The 16,643-nt window shown below is 29.9% G+C and overlaps 1 protein-coding gene across 1 annotated transcript in view; it reads left to right on the top strand.

Annotated features, from left to right (window-relative positions):
* The window catches only part of LOC145724471 (uncharacterized), an 84,696-nt gene extending 70,723 nt beyond the window's left edge, over positions 1-13,973 (top strand). The window contains exons 6-8 of the mRNA XM_081972766.1: positions 522-597; positions 8,382-8,564; positions 8,784-13,973. Coding sequence (XP_081828892.1) covers positions 522-597; positions 8,382-8,564; positions 8,784-8,971 — 447 coding nt within the window. The 3' untranslated portion in view covers positions 8,972-13,973. The remainder of the gene's footprint in view (positions 1-521; positions 598-8,381; positions 8,565-8,783) is intronic.
* The last annotated feature ends 2,670 nt before the right edge of the window (positions 13,974-16,643 follow it).

The following is a 16,643-nucleotide window of genomic DNA, read 5'->3' as shown; positions in this document are numbered from 1 at the left end:
TTTTTGGTCGTTATTTTTAAAATTTTTACTTAACTTAACTCTTAATAAATTTTGACGTAATGATTTTTCCGATAACGAATAAGATGCCTACAATTATGTAGATACCGTTTCGCCCTGTACATGAAACTGAAAATTTTAAAAAAGAGCACTCACTTCTACATATATAAAATTATGTATTCTTGTCTGACTTCGCTATCACATTCCGTTTTGGAGAAAAATGGATTTAACAAATCCAATGTTTGGATAAATCAAAAAAATAGAAACAGAAAGAAATACAAGCAGATTTGTTAATGTCGTTAAAACTGGCGCCCTCTATAAGCAACACGAAAATTGCACTACTCATTTTATTGGTCATCCCCAAAACGAAACGAGGTTACATGACAATTTTTGCAGAAAATCGAGACTTGTATTAGGACACCAGAAATGTTGGTACTGATTTTGTAACATTCTTCCTCCTAATTAAGTTTAATTTTTAAGTATAAGTTTTATTTACTCTTATTGAGTTTAGTTTATGTTTGCAGTTGCCTCCACCGCCTAATATACCTTTCGAAGATACCAGGCTTGGACACACTCAAAAACCAATAGCTAATGGATATGGTGAGTATTTCAATAGTTACAGGTTACATGATGTCTTAACGATAGAAGCTCTAGAGTCTTATGTTATAGAGTTAAAAAGAAATTTATGTCATTTCAGTCTAAATTGGCTGGTGATAAATTATTCCTTTAATGAGGTCTTAAGTAATAAAGAGTATTGATAATAAGGAAAAATAAACAACAAAAATTGTCTGTATTTTCCAAATAGATGTTTTTTTAAAATAAATTACAGTCCCTGATGTCGTTCTTTCGAATAACAAATTTGTGGCATTATACTATTGATATTATATAAGTTTAAGACAAAACATTGCAAAAGCATCGTTTTGCCGATGAAAGATGTAAAAGAATTATTTTTTCCAGTATAGGATCTATCTTAAATTTTGAAAACGTCATTAAAGTTCACATGTTTTTTGTATCTGTCACCGTTTTTGGGTTAGTAAAATAGATAAATAAGTGTCAAATTTAACTTACTTTTACAGTAAATGTGAATTTAACATTATTTTTTTTTAACTTTTTTTGAGTACAATTATTCAAAACCCTCTTTTAGTTTGTATATGTATTTAATATTACCATATCTTTAAAAGAATTACAAACTAGTTAAAATTCCATTTTGTTTATTAACAACTGTCTACGGTAATGGGATTTCTTATAATAACTACTGTTCATAGTAAACTAAAGTTCACCTTATTTAGCAAAAAAAGTGGTTTAAACCTGTCTCTTTTGTGTAAACTGATAATTCGATAATAACAAAAAACTGAAATCGGTTATCATATTAGTTAATTTGACATTAATTAAAAAAATTAAATAATTATGGCCTGAATTCCTCTTGAACAATTTATCTCTATTATGATATTTACGTAATAATGAGCATATGCAAGTAAGGCAAAATAGACCTTTTAATAAACAATTTTGTTTTTTGGATATGTTGAAATTCCACAAGGACAGGAATGTTTCTAACAGTGTTAGTACCTAACGGTACTATTTTGTTACTTTTTAAAAATTAATTACAGATATTCAAATTTGATGCAAACGTTTATTAGAAAAAAGCAGAAACAAAATATGTAAATACGTAATAAATAATGAGAATAATGAGTTAGACAGGACAGAGATTAAAAAAAATGTTAAATATTTTTTGCTTAAAAAGTTTAGAGTTTTTTAAACGGGCCACTCTGTACAATATGCTTTTAACAGCGCAGGAAAATCCATGATGTTTCCATTAAATTTGTCAATTTTTATATTATTATTATTTTGGCTCTATTGAAGGGTTCAAATTTGACATTTTTGTTTTGATGAGTCTAATTGTAAATTTTATTTGTTAAATTAAAGTGCTATTTTGAAGTGATTGAAAATACAACTTTAGCCTAAAGTAAAGTGTGCTTGACCCATTTTGTATTACCACAAATAAATAAAATTTTAAAAGTAGTCACATTTTGTCAAAAGTTATACAGGGTTAACCACCCAAACCGTTTATTACAGTTTATTAGGATCGAATATTTATAGAAATTTTAAATTTTGGAATAAGAAGAAATTCGATACGTGCTATATTTTAAAAATATTTCAAACCTAACGTAAATGTCGACTTGCTTATTTTAAATGGAAACCCTGTATATTGTTGTATTTTTAGATTCTTCTAACGATTTCCAATATTTTTCATGTATTATAACCTATAAGGATATTGATGTTTCAAAAATTAGATTTTGAGGTGTCATAACTCCTAACCTGAATGAGACAGAGAAAAACGGTTTGCATGTTCTTGTCAAAATTAAAAATATTACCAAATGATAGATTTCAAAAAGTTAAGATAATGTATAATATGACACTCCAAAATCTAAAAATGTAATTTTTCAAAAGACAATATCTTGAAAACCGTTGCAGATTGATAGCTTATTATTGATAAAAAATATTTAAAATCGAGAGGGGTACTCAAAAATACAATAATATACAGGGTGTTCCATTTAAAATAAGCAAGTTAATATTTACTTCCGGTTAAACCGGAAGTGACAGAATGATAAAAATATTTTTAAAATATAGCACGCATCGATATATCTTGAAAAATTTTTCTTTTATAAACTTACACACATTACAACCAATTTGCAGAATGAAACTTGGTACATCTTGTACAAAAATTACTGGTGGGTTACAGAAAAGAGAGTAACAAAGTTCGAAACTTGCATCCTGTCGAACAAACTGCAGCATATTGAACATCCAAAGTTAGAGTGCAAAACATTTAACCGGGGTGGATCTGGTGATAAATGAAGTAGCTAAAACTTCACCTTCCGATCGATTAACAATTAAGGGCCCCACATTAAGGGCCATAAACTAACGGCGGGTAATTGACTGTCGGTTCGATAGTTTCAAATAACTTAAGGGTTTTTCAAACTGTCAAACTAAAATTGTTTATTTAAATTGATTTTATGCAGTTAATATTATGCAAAAAAGTCAAGAGAATACAAAGAATGAAAGTGTCTTCCAACTATAAACCAAAACTTGTCATATACCTTCGTAAGTCTTGCTGTAAAAACTGAAAACGTTTGCATATTTTTATAAAAAGCGGCTTTGTTGCTGAAGGTGGAAAAATTTAGTCTTAAATTGTCGTCTAAATTAGATTTGCTAAAAAAAGAGTGCAAATGAGTTAAAATTACAGTATAATATTTCTTTAAACATTTATAAAATGTTTAAAAACAAATTAGAAAATAAATGATTCATTGAAAGCTTTTATTGTAAATTATACAGACAGTGATTGATTTTTATTAAATTTAATTGATCAAAACTAAAAATAAAGGAAACTGTTGTAAAAAAATAAAACATCAACACACATTACACGCATTAAATCTGTCGTACAGAGTGATTCAAAAATCTACTGTCTACCTTATCACAATGAATACCAATTTTTCTTCACTGTGTCCCATATTTGTTTTACCTGTGTGGCAATCCCGATTTCACCAAAGATACAATGTCGGTTAAATGAGGAAAGTTTCTAGAAAGTTTGTGTTTCAATTCATCGCGGAAAAGTTTTGTCTTTTTTCCGCATTCCGGAAAATGCATAACCTTGTACCACTTTTTTTGTTCGGTGCCTTGTAGTGTGTCGATTATTCAAATAGACAAAAATGACAAAATTTAATTTAAAAGTTTCCAGTTTAAGTTTAAATTTAAATATTAATTTATACTTGTTTCACTAAAAACTTTTTGAATAAAAAAATTGCTTTTTAATTTCGTGTTTGGAATAATTTGTTTACTCATCAATTTTTATGGTAAAATTACAATAAACTTTTCGAGAGTTTTCTTGCATGGGTAATCAATAGGTTATAATTGAAAACTCATTATTGAATCAATATCGACAAAACTGGTATTCTTTCTGATAAAAAATTTTCCGTAATCTACGTCATATTTTGTAGAGGAGATGAATTATTACTCTTCTCCTCGCTCGGGAATAATAAAGTTGCATTTTGTTCGGTTTTTTCTTATATCTATCGGAAAAAACGTTTTTCATTTTTGTTGAGCTTTTCCGACAAAGGTGCCAAAACGTTTACTCATTGATTTTCCTCTAAACTAGGAAGCCAAAATCCTAGATTTAAATTTCCTAAAAAAATATTTACCACAAGTGACATGCAAGGAAAAACGTAAGCCGGATCAAACGTAAACAAGATAAATCACAAAAACAAGACGAATATTGAAAGTATTACGACTAGAGGAAAAATTTCTCTTAAATCTGGCAAACCTTAACAAAATGATATAATCCCTGGAAGCCCATTTGTTTTCTTATTTAATCCCCAAAGGATTTACCAACATGCGAAAGGGTCCGTATTTCCCGGGAGAATTACGACCTGATTTGTGTCCACATTCTCCAACCTCGCCATTTGAACTATTATTCAACGGTTTTATTCAATTTTTTCAGAGTTATTGCTTTTTGATTGTTTACTATTTATTTATTTTTTATAGTAATATGTTTTTCACCATTAAGGGTAGAATTTTGACAGTAGTTGCATTGAATCTGTCTCTTTGAGATATGCCTGATCTTACGACCAAGCCAGTTCCATATGAATCTATAAACGTGTCAATCGGACTTGACCCGTGGCAGAATCAACTATTTTATAGCTTTATGCGTAGAATTTAGTTATTTACACTTTTCCGCACCCTAATTGGAGTTGCCCGAACCCGAAGCGGAGTTCGGTCTGCTATCGAGTGCGGAAAGGACACTTTCCGCACATATTAAGTACAATATTTTTCCTACCATCTTGCAGAAAACTACAATGCAAACATTAGCATTTAAGAATTAAAAATTAAAAATATGATACATAAATTAGCATAATTTACTTTTACCACCGTAGTGTTGGAAAATGATGACACACTAGTGCGGGAATATTATCATTCACGCACGCTCGTGGTTTTGTAAACAGCTGTAAGCGAAGCAATTGCACTTTTCAACTCTTGAATAGTGTAACTTTCAGATCGATCCGGGCTACGACTTTTGCAATTCAATTAAATTTGGCGGTTTCAAGAATCTCTAACATAACAGTTTTTCTTATGTAGGTATGGTACTTGACCCTAAAACTGAAACTCAAATCCAGTGACCCGAAATGTCGAAATCCACTTTCCTTCAATATCTCAGGATAATAACATTACAACTCGGTCGTGCTTTCCCATTTCCGAGTCTTTCAATTTGGTTATGTTTTCCCCTCCGTTAATTCGACGCCACTGTTTGCTTGATTGACCTTAGTTTTAGGCTGTGGTTTCAGCAGAGTTGCTCCTTGTTTTAAGCAAAAAAAAAATTCCGAACAGCATCGAAATTTAATTAGTTGCCGAAACTCTTGCGAGTTGGCAAAAATGTGAGGGTGGGGCATCAAGGTCCATTAATTGCGGTATACGGTTGCCCGTTCAATTAAATTACATTATAAATCAGACAGAGGCAACGTCTCGGAGGCCAATTTAATTACGGCAACTTCTGAAACTAATCATTTCTAATTTGCGGCCGAAATTTCGGCGGCTATTAAAGATTTTCAGACAGTATTGGCAAGCGGCGAACCGATATAATGTTATTTTAGCATTTTCTACCTCGAGGAATTTCTAATTTCGGTTCACTTGACAACAAATACATGACTTTTATTGCAGGATAAACCAGTTCAAGAATTTGCTGTAATTGGCGCAGTGGGTAGGATTTTCTAGCAAAACTGCATTTGTTGCATTTTTGCTAACATTTTTCAAACATTTTTCAGGTAGTAATAATTAATAAGAAAACTTAATAAGTCACTTATCCCTTTTCTGTTTAATGACGTTATTAAAGAACATCGCTTAAAGAAAATAATTTTAACAAGCTTACAGTTTTAACTACTCTTGTAAAATGTAATGCAATTTCTTCTATGTTCCACACATATGACAGATAAGTAAGTTTAAAATCAAAGTTTGATTTTGAAGGATTACATGACGTTTTTACAATCGTTAACCTGAACTATTAAATCCTTCAGTCTGGTATTACAGACATTGTCTAAGGTCAGAATTCACTTGTGTTTCATACAGTGTGACCCATTTAGAATGGAAACACCCCTATAAAATTTTAGGTTATTAACCGATTTCAATGATTTTTTTTTTTGAAATAATTAGGAATGAAATGTCTATTATGGGAGAAAATTTTAAATATTTATTTCAGTTTTCAGGTAATATTACCTTTTTTCTTGATAGAAAATGGAGAATTTTTATTAGCGATTTTTTTATTGAAAAAATTACTACGCCACTGGATCTATAGTGCTTTCAAATAGCTGTGACCAAATTTTTTTTTTTTTTTTTTTTTGATTTTTTTTTTGATTTTTTTTTTTTTGATTTTTTTGTAATTTTTTTTTTTGATTTTTTTTTTTTTGATTTTTTTTTTAGAAATTAATCAATTAATAAGTAATAATAAACAAGTAAATAGTAACACCATTTCTATAACACCATTTCTTTCATAACAGTTGATGCAGGGTGTTCTTTTGTGACCGTTAGCTTAGAGGATTTTTGAATTTTAATTTGTCATAACTTTGTTATTAATGAATGGATTTTCATGAAATTTTGGTCACAGCTATTTGAAAGCACTATAGATCCAGTGGCGTAGTAATTTTTTCAATAAAAAAATCGCTAATAAAAATTCTCCATTTTCTATCAAGAAAAAGTATCGTAATATGACCTGAAAACTGAAATAAATATTTAAAATTTTCTCCCGTAATAGACATTTCATTCCTAATTATTTCAAAAAAAAAATCATTGAAATCGGTTAATAACCTAAAATTTTATAGGGGTGTTTCCATTCTAAATGGGTCACACTGTATTACCTGACTAACCATACGTAAATCTTAACTTAAATTTGTCCAGTTTGTTTAAATTAAATTTGAATTCTCACAGTCTAAATGTTGGTCAACTATAATAAGACTTAATGATATCGTGATTAGTTTTGAGTTATTTATCTTGGAAAGTTTTGATTTGGAAGCAAATTCTAAATATCAAAATTAAATGTAATATTAACTTAGGTCACGTGACAAATCAATAATATTGTCCCGAATTTTTTCAACTGGCAGTTAATACAAACTTTAAATTAATTTATTTCTGGGTGACGTGAGTCAGGTTTAAAAAAGATAAGAACTAACCGAAAGAAAGAACAAGATTTAACCTGCAGGTACTTCTAGACTACCTATTCATACTGTATAGTTTTGTATTGTTTTAAAATATTATTTAAAATTCGGTAAAACTGGTAAAACTCATATTGTTGTAGGTTGAACAGAATTGACCTATTTACTACTGTATGGTAGTCACATGGTTATTGTTGTCAATTCAATTCGGATTGTTTTTTCAAACCTATACACATCGCTAAAAACGTGATCCTCGATTCGCTTCGTTGGTCCACTTTCAGTTGTCACTTTGGTTTTTGGTAGTCTGAATTTTGATTTATTTTGGTTTACAATCCAACATTTTTTTGACCACGTCAGTAGTGTCATTGTATTTAACTTTTTTGAACTTCAATTTTGGACTTCTTACACATTCTTGACTTTGACAATTTTATACATGTTTTAGAATCTAATCTGAATTTAAGCGTTACAAGACTATTTCCATCATTTTAAACTAGACTCCTCAATTTTACCAGAAACGATAGAGCAGCATTTTGCGTTAGATAAGTGCAAAAAGTTTAACATCAGGTGACTGTTTTAACGATTTTTGGTTAAATTTGTTTTTCAAAGTCAAGTGTTGATTTTCATTCGTTTATTTTCAAACGCGAATTTAAATTTTGATTCTTGCTCTTCTGTTTTTACACAATTTTCAAATGCAAAACATTGAATATTAAAGAGACGTGGCTGATTGGCAATGTTAAATAAACATTTTTAAATGATTCTAATTTTGTAAACAAAACTCTAATATTTTTATCTTTGGTTTGTAGGTTTACAATTAGAGGTTTAAAAGTCACGTTACTTTCCATATGCGGAAAGATCGTTTTTAAAATTTTCATTTTGAAAATAATACTTCAGTTTCACATAGACGTAGAACGTAGATTTAAAAGGTTGGTCACGTGACCATTTCGACCATTTACAACTTAACATGTAACTTTCAAGTAAAATGTGAATTTTGCACTTTGCAACTACTTTTTTTACTTACATTACTACTTTTTATTTATTAGAAGCTTCTATCTACATTTATATTTATAAAATTAAGTTTTACATATTTTTAACTTGGATTCAAACTTTTTTGTCAAAATTACTGCTTTACAGTTCATAATATACTCTTCGGTTTTAACCTACTTTAAGTAATTAATGCTGAATGCATATTTCCAGCTAAACCAATTTCTAATGGATGCGCCACTGTCATCCCAAATGGACATTGTTCTCCAGTTCCATCTAATTTACCAGCGAAAATCAGTACGGGAACATCAAAACCTACTTGCGCCAGAAACAGGACGATGGACAATTACGTATCGAAGCCTGGACGCTATAGTAATGATCACACGGTTTTAGCTGGTATTGTATTCTATTTATTAACATAGATTTAGTTAAGGCAAATCTAGACCAAGGCTGTTTAAGACTATTCAATTTCTTGTACAAGGTCTGGACTTATTAATAAGATATAACAGTTGATTGCTTCATTGACAGAAAAACGTGTTCTATATCCATCCATCCACCAAAACTACTATCAACGGATATTTTCATTAGTTACTTACTTACATTTCGTTTTTGTAGGTGTTGTTCTGGATTGGGGTCACGGATGGGGTTGGACGACAACCACTCCAACACCGGCCATTGTCCCTCAAATATCTTTAGCAACTGAAGCTTTCAGCAGCTCTTTTTACTGTCATACTGCTGACGATTATACAATGACAGGCTTGGATGACTTTGATTGGAGTGCTTTTGGAGATTTTTGCTTTTAATTGGATCCATCACATCATTTCACTATTGCAATACCACAAACCATCATCCTTAAGTGCCAGTTGTATTGGTTACAGTTTAGTAAGTTAAACTGAACCTTTACCACTGACGCTAAATCATATCACAGCCAACAAAACCATCAGTTAATATTTAAAGAAAAAAACAATCTAACCTGAACTGAATGAAATTTAATTAAGCATTATAAATAGTTAATCCTAACATCCTGAGGTGTACTATTAGACTGAATATTTATATGTGTGTCATCCTTGCAAAGTTTTTTGCAATATTATACCTCCATATACAGGGTGTCCGGAAAATACGTGTACAACGTTTGACGACAGACTCCTGACGTCAAAATATGTCGATCTAAGCCGACTTAGTTATATCCAAAATTGTCTCGTTTAGCCGGTAGAGGGCGTCAAAAATTTGTAAAAATATTGGTTTTTTACTAAATTACGTGAAAACCTGCTAATGGATTTTAATGAATTTTAGTATGTAGACTAATACTATAAAATGACGTTTTCTAGTAGTATAGTCACCGGCTGTAAATAAGTGGAAGTGTTATAAAAGTGATATAATACGTCAACATTTCTCCTCATTTTTTATATGAACGGCGTTATGACAACCCAGATATTTTTGTCGAGTGACCGGAAGTATTATTACTTAAGCAAATGTGTAAAATGACCGCCATCTTGCTGAATACACTTATCAATACTCTTTAAGAAATGAAATTGTACCCAATATTTTTACAAATTTTTGACGCCCTCTACCGGCTAAACGAGACAATTTTGGATATAACTAAGTCGGCTTAGATCGACATATTTTGACGTCAGGAGTCTGTCGTCAAACGTTGTACACGTATTTTCCGGACACCCTGTATAAAACCATAGAGAATTTAGACTGTACATATAGTTAGGGTAATTATTTTTTTAAGTTCAATACAATTAAATAAGTTTGTAAGATAAGAGTAGTCAATCCACTGCCAGAAACTTGGTAATTTAATTGGAAGTTTATTTTTTAAAAGCTTCATTTAATAAAGAGTGATTCAAGTAATGTCTTGAATTAAGTTTTGGAAAACTAATAAAATGAAGTGAAACACCCTGTTAATTGTAGCTATTAGCTAAAGTTGCTTAGGATCTGAAAGAGCAGAAATGTACAATTTGTTCTATTTAAAATTTCAAACTAGCCCTTAATTTTGGTCAGTAAAATTATGTTCGAATATACCGCAATAGACATATTTTTATTTGAATCAGACTTCACATTGTAGCCAACGTTTTGTAAAGTTTATTTTTGCTTCATCAGGACAAGCTGTTATTTTTGATAATCCAACTACCGAAACCTAACATCAACCATTTTTAATAGTTTTCCACAACTTTTAATAAAACAATTTACTTGAATTATTTTGTATAAAATATGGTTCTATCATTATGATTCATTGATAATATGTATTACTTAATCAAGTATTAATGTAGCACTTTGAATCCCTCTATGTAAGACTAAACTCCAATTGCGTAGCAAAACCATTAATATTATAGTATTATAGTATTATAATAAATGTGCCAATGTAAACCTATTTTAGCAGTTTTAAGACACAGGGGAAATGATGAACAAATCTACAAACACCTTCTTGACTTTAACAAAATAAGTTATTTTAGTCATTATGGGTAAATTTGTTACGTACAAGTCATGTTGTTCTGATAACAAAATGTGTTTTTAGGTTAGACTAGGGGATTTAATTTCGGTTTCTAGATAAAATTCAAAATCAAAGATGATTGTTTAATGTTCAGTTGCTAATTAAAAAATTCAGACCTGGTAATTTTCAGTTTTGTAATCTAACGAACACCTGTTAAACGTCTGGTTTTACCAGAAGTTAGAATTACGTATTGAAACACAATTAAAAGTTACAAAACTAAAGTTTCTTTAAAATAGTTTTAAATGAATACTATTCAATAATTGATATGAATTTAAATTTTTCAAATGTTAATTTGGATCTAAACAGCGAGTCTCACAATTTTATATATTTTATTTAAGTTATAACCTAAAAACACTTTTAATAAATTGGTTGAATGATAAGGTTTGCAATGCGTTTCCTAAATATCATAAAAAAGACGTGAATAATTTCTAATGTTTTGACGTATATGATATTTTTTACAAATACAAATTTTGTAAATACTTGATAAGAAATCAACTGTACAGAGAAAAGAAATATCATTTTATCTTTTTTATTTGTAAAGTAATTACTCAATCTAAGATATGATTCCCAATACAAATTTCAAAAATCTGTGTTCATATTATCACAACAGTTTGTACAAAATGTTTTCAATAGTAAGAAAAAAACGTCTATAGGGTATTCTCCTAAATTGTGCATTTTTCTACAAATTTTTAAAAGTACTTTTTTAATGCAAATTTTTAGCAAACGCATTGTATTAACTAAAGTAGTATTAGGTTGAAATGCAATTAACTCCTGAATTTCATAGTTAGTGCCTTCCTTCGCATCTACTTCGTTATAGATATTCTAATGTGTTCTTAATATTATTACAAAGCTAAAATGTTTTGCCCTGAATTTCTTTGACATGAAAAGCGCACAATAATAGGCAAAGCATAAATTGGAACCGCAAAAGGGATGGTAAAGACAATTAGTATAATAGGTGAGGAATTGCCTCATTAAAACTGAAATATCATATTCTAAATTAATAGTAGTGTAGGTTAGTTTACTGATGTCTGCGATTGAATGTTATGGAAAATGTAATTTTGTAAAGTTTGTTGTAAAAAAGTTTTACGCGGTTGGAATATCGAAAACGATATTTCCAACCCTTTGAAAATGGTATACAGGTTATTTGTATAAATTATGTTTAATTAGAGTGTTGACTTTAAGAGAGTATTGTTCCTTGTCAAATTTTTATTAGTTATTTATAAATCATCATATCACTAATTCTACATAAAATTATTTAGTATGTTATGATCTAGTCAAAAAAGTTACCAAACATTGCAAAATTTCTCTTGCAAAGGACATTATTTAATTTGTAGATAAACATTTTTGCAAATCCTTAATTTTACAAATTCTTAAAAATCAAAAACGACTAATCTTTTGTCTATTAGAAAGTGACTATCTTCTTCCTGGTAAATTTAGTGAATATGTTAAGAATTATCAGAAACTACAAAATATAAACCTTTACAGAATACATTTTCTAAGAAATCTTAGACTATTGAGAAAGACTTCAAGAAGCTTTATAGTCCACAAACACTAGGCAACGTCTAAAAGATGTTAATGAAGTGTTTTTTTAATCTTTAGAGAATGTGACATCATTGTACTAACCTAGAGAGTATCCAATAATGTCAGTGTAATAAGAAAAGTTTTAAAAAAATGGACTGGACTGTTAAAGCTAAAAACCCTTTGTGGAAACAATATTTAGGTGACCTGGATGTGTTTACTGCAAAAGATAGCAGAATAAAAAAATGTCATAATGTGCAAATATTTTAGAAGAGATTGTGTAAAGAGAAAAACACTTAGTAAAGTTCTACTCAAAATGCATACATCTGATACAGATTATAACTGTTAAAGATGACTTTTACTGAAGCAAGAAAAGAAAATAAATACATTATATGATAAAAAATTTGAAGAGGAGATAATGGCAAAGTAGATCCACTAAATGGATTTTTTCCTTAAAATAATTAAACCATCCGGATGCTAATATTTAAATGGTTTGGAACGTTTCAGTGAAGAAGACGCCAAGTAGAGACGAGACGAAGGATTTTACAATATGCAATAACACACGAAAATCGCATGAGAGAAAAACTAATAATACTAAACAGAGTCTGAGTAAAGTAATCTTCCTGAAAATCGAATTTAAATTAAAAAACTAATAAAAGGTTCTTGACATCCATGTGACTTCACTGAAGCCATTAAAAAGATGTAAATATTCAGTAAAGACTTCCAGAATATAAAATACATGGATACCATGTTCGGGAGTATTTAATGAAGATAGAAGACGTGTTTGCTGAAGATGATGTTAAAAATAACACAAAAGATTTCAGAAATAGCTGAGTATAAAAATTTTAACAGATAATACAGATACCATCCCATATTATTCTATCGTCAACCAGTTTGATCATATTCTCTCAACACTTCTTTTGATAATTTCGTTCTTTGCTTTCCGGTTTTGTATGGCACCTATTCCAAGTAACCTAGCTATAATGAAGAAGTCAAAAATGCGTCATGAATTTCAGAAATAGAAATAAGAAATAAAAACTAAAATTGTCAGAAGAAGTTTGCAAGAGTAGGCTAAAAGTTAAAAGAAGATTAAGTCTAGAAGAGTCCTTATTACCAGTTTACTGAAGATGTTAATAAATAGCTAAAGACATTCTTGAAAAAGTCGATAAAAGCAAAAAGTATTGACAGATCAGACAGATTGTAATTTTGAGACTAATTTCATTATCACTTCCAATAATGGTAAACAAACATTGAGTTCACAATGATGAATTAAGACCCTGACCATGGTTTTTAATTTCTACTTACTCTTGGATACTAATTTTTAACTTTAACATAAAACAACAACATTTTTTGATTTGTAAACAATTTTACTTCACATCAAAACTTTTAATAAACAGACAAAATAAAAAATAATCCTAATAACCACATCCCTATCCTAAGTATAATCTTAAATGGACCTAATAGTATCAAATTAAATTTTAACCTTAAAAAACAATGACTGGATCATTACAAACTTTTAATATGTTAATGGGTTAAAAACCATACACTATGCTCATAAATCAAAATTTAATCTAGTCAAGGGCAGCCTACGCAATTATAACATTTACGAGTAAAAATGTTAGCATTGAATGTTTAAGTGTACGAATTAACGAACTGTTAGAAATAGAAACGTAATTATTACTTAAGATTTTTTTGTATAGGCCTACATACATAACTGGATGTGTCTTAGCCAAATATCGACGGATTTAGCATTAACGTGAGTATTATTATAATTAATAAAAACGTTAAAAGTAGTGGTTTTGTCTCATTCTGCTTCAGTTTTTATTGAAGAAATCGCAGGTTACTGCTCAGGTTATCTTTGCATAAATTGTTTGGTAAATAATACTAAATTAGCCACCATCTGCATGATGGTGAAAGAGCCTTGTCTTTAGCAACGGTTCACTTAAGTTCTTGAAACCGGCAAAAATTGGTTCTGCCGAATAAGGACAAGTTTGTTTACCGTTTTTGGAAGCGCAATGCCGGCCGGTTACCGAAATTACAGTGTGGTAATGTATTGTCATTACATATAATACCAACTTATTTCATTATCTAATTTTTAAAAGTAGAGGCTGAGAAATTTCAAAAAAACTCGCTTTCTTAGCTCAGAATCTATTGAATCTATCTTAACTATAACAGATTAATAGAAACTCGATGACTTTTGGCATTAGAAAAATGCGTGGATATTTAGGAGTATACGATATCCAGTATGAGTACAGTGTTGCTAACCTTTTAAATAAGAAACGTTATACAAAGATTTTGAGTTGTTACGGGCAATGTTGCCAGGTCTACCGTTAAAACGGTATATCTACCGTTTTTGTAGTTCTTCTACCGTTCTCCTGTTTTTTGTATATAATCTACCGTTTTTAATTACTTTATTGCCATTATGTTGGTTGTGAAACTTTTCATATCCTTTTTCAATTTATTGAATAGGAAATTTTATAAGGATTCTAAAAATGCGATTAAGCGTCATTTTCTTAGTCCAAATTATTCTCTAAAACCACGTGATGTCTGTCACTATTGTCAGAACTGTCAAAATTTTACTACAATTTGCAAGAATTACATTTTCACAGTTTTCGAAACAAGACGATTTTCTGAGATTTAATCGTTATTTTGACAATCGTCACTTCATAGTCTAGTTCAATTGTCTTCTGAAATCACGTGACAACTGTCAATAACGTCAAAACTGCCAAACCGTGCTCTAAAGTTGCAAAAATCAGAGTTTAGAAACGTTTTCTTGCAGTATTTGATATAAAACGTGTTTCTAAGAATTATGACAGTTATTTTGACAATTGTCACGTGACCGTCTAGCTAAATAGTGTTCTACAATCACGTGACAACTGTCACTAACGTCAAAACTGTCAAACCATGCTTAAAAGTTGCAAAAATCTGGATTTATAAACGTATTCTTGCAGTATTTGATATAAAACGTGTTTCTGAGAATTATGACAGTTATTTTGACAATTGTCACTTCATAGTCTAGCTAAATAGTCTTCTGAAATTACGTGACAACTGCCACTAACGTTAAAACTGTCAAACTGTGCTCAAAAGTTGCAAAAATCAGGATTTATAAACGTTTTCTTGCAGTAATTTGATATAAAACGTGTTTCTGAGAATTATGACAGTTATTTTGACAATTGTCACTTCATAGTCTAGCTAAATAGTCTTCTGAAATTACGTGACAACTGCCACTAATGTCAAAACTGTTAAACTGTGCTCAAAAGTTGCAAAAATCATGATTTATAAACGTTTTCTTGCAGTATTTGATATAAAAAGTGTTTTTGAGATTTATTATTTTTGACAATGGTCACGTGGCTGCCTAGCTAAACTATCCTTTAAAACCATGAGATATCTGTCAATAATGTCAAAGCTTAAAAAACAATAATTAATAAAATCATGAAAAATATGTATTTTTGAAGTACGGATTTTATAGCAAGAATCAATGACTAGAATTTTTGACAACTATTATTATACAGGGTTAATAATGTAAAATAAAATGAATTTATTTTGATCTACCGTTTTTTGACTGATTATTCTACCGCCATTAAATATTTTAACTTGGCAACACTGGTTACGGGATATCTATTTAGTTCCATGTTGAGAAAACGTTAATCAAAATAATAAAGTTTATGGAAACAATTATGAACCATCGCATTACTTGATAACCTCTTCTTCCTTTTTACATTTTAAAAGTTTTAAAGTAATCTTCCGAAGGTAGTAGATACGTCAAGTTTGTGACATCTCTTTTAACTTCTTCTTTTTTTGTTCTGTAACTCAGTTATTTTTAAGAGTTCAAGGTGGTTCAACCACTTAAAAGAACCGTTTTGAGCTTCTTTTTCCAGTGGTGCAAGGTAAAAAACTCTATCTTAAAATTTGCGTACAGGGTGACAAAAATGGCGAACCACCTTTCTTTTCTTGCACACCATGTATGCTTGAAGCCAAAACGGTCCTGCAAACAGACGGTGTTGGATTAAGGAGTTGATCAGGAACATTTTTGGTCTCTTGCAATAACCTTACCATTTGTGAGTTATTTAGGAAAAACTGGTTTGTGCAATTGTGCAACAAATATTTAAATCAGTGAAAATGGTTTAAAGGACAGTCAGGGACGAAATCGCTTTGTAAAACCCACTTGGAGTAAGAAAACCACTCTTTTAAGCACGTTTTTGGAATTCTCATTAAATTTCCTATATATTAACCTAAAAAAATACAACAAAGTTCAAAATTTGAACTGCCAGAAACACAGTATTTGTAATTTACTGGTAATTTACCGGTCAAAATATTCTGTTTTATCAATTCTTAGATTTTTTTCGTATGATTAGATTTTACTGAATTTTACTACCACTATATGGATGTATATGGAAAATATACGACAACAAACCTTACTTGAAACAAAAGAAAACCGACTTACTAATACGGAAATGGTATAG

Source organism: Ips typographus, linkage group LG2, assembly GCF_016097725.1.
Source record: "Ips typographus isolate SLU linkage group LG2, UJ_Ityp_2.0, whole genome shotgun sequence".
Taxonomy (NCBI): domain Eukaryota; kingdom Metazoa; phylum Arthropoda; class Insecta; order Coleoptera; family Curculionidae; genus Ips; species Ips typographus.
This window is presented reverse-complemented; position numbering and strand designations above follow the sequence as displayed.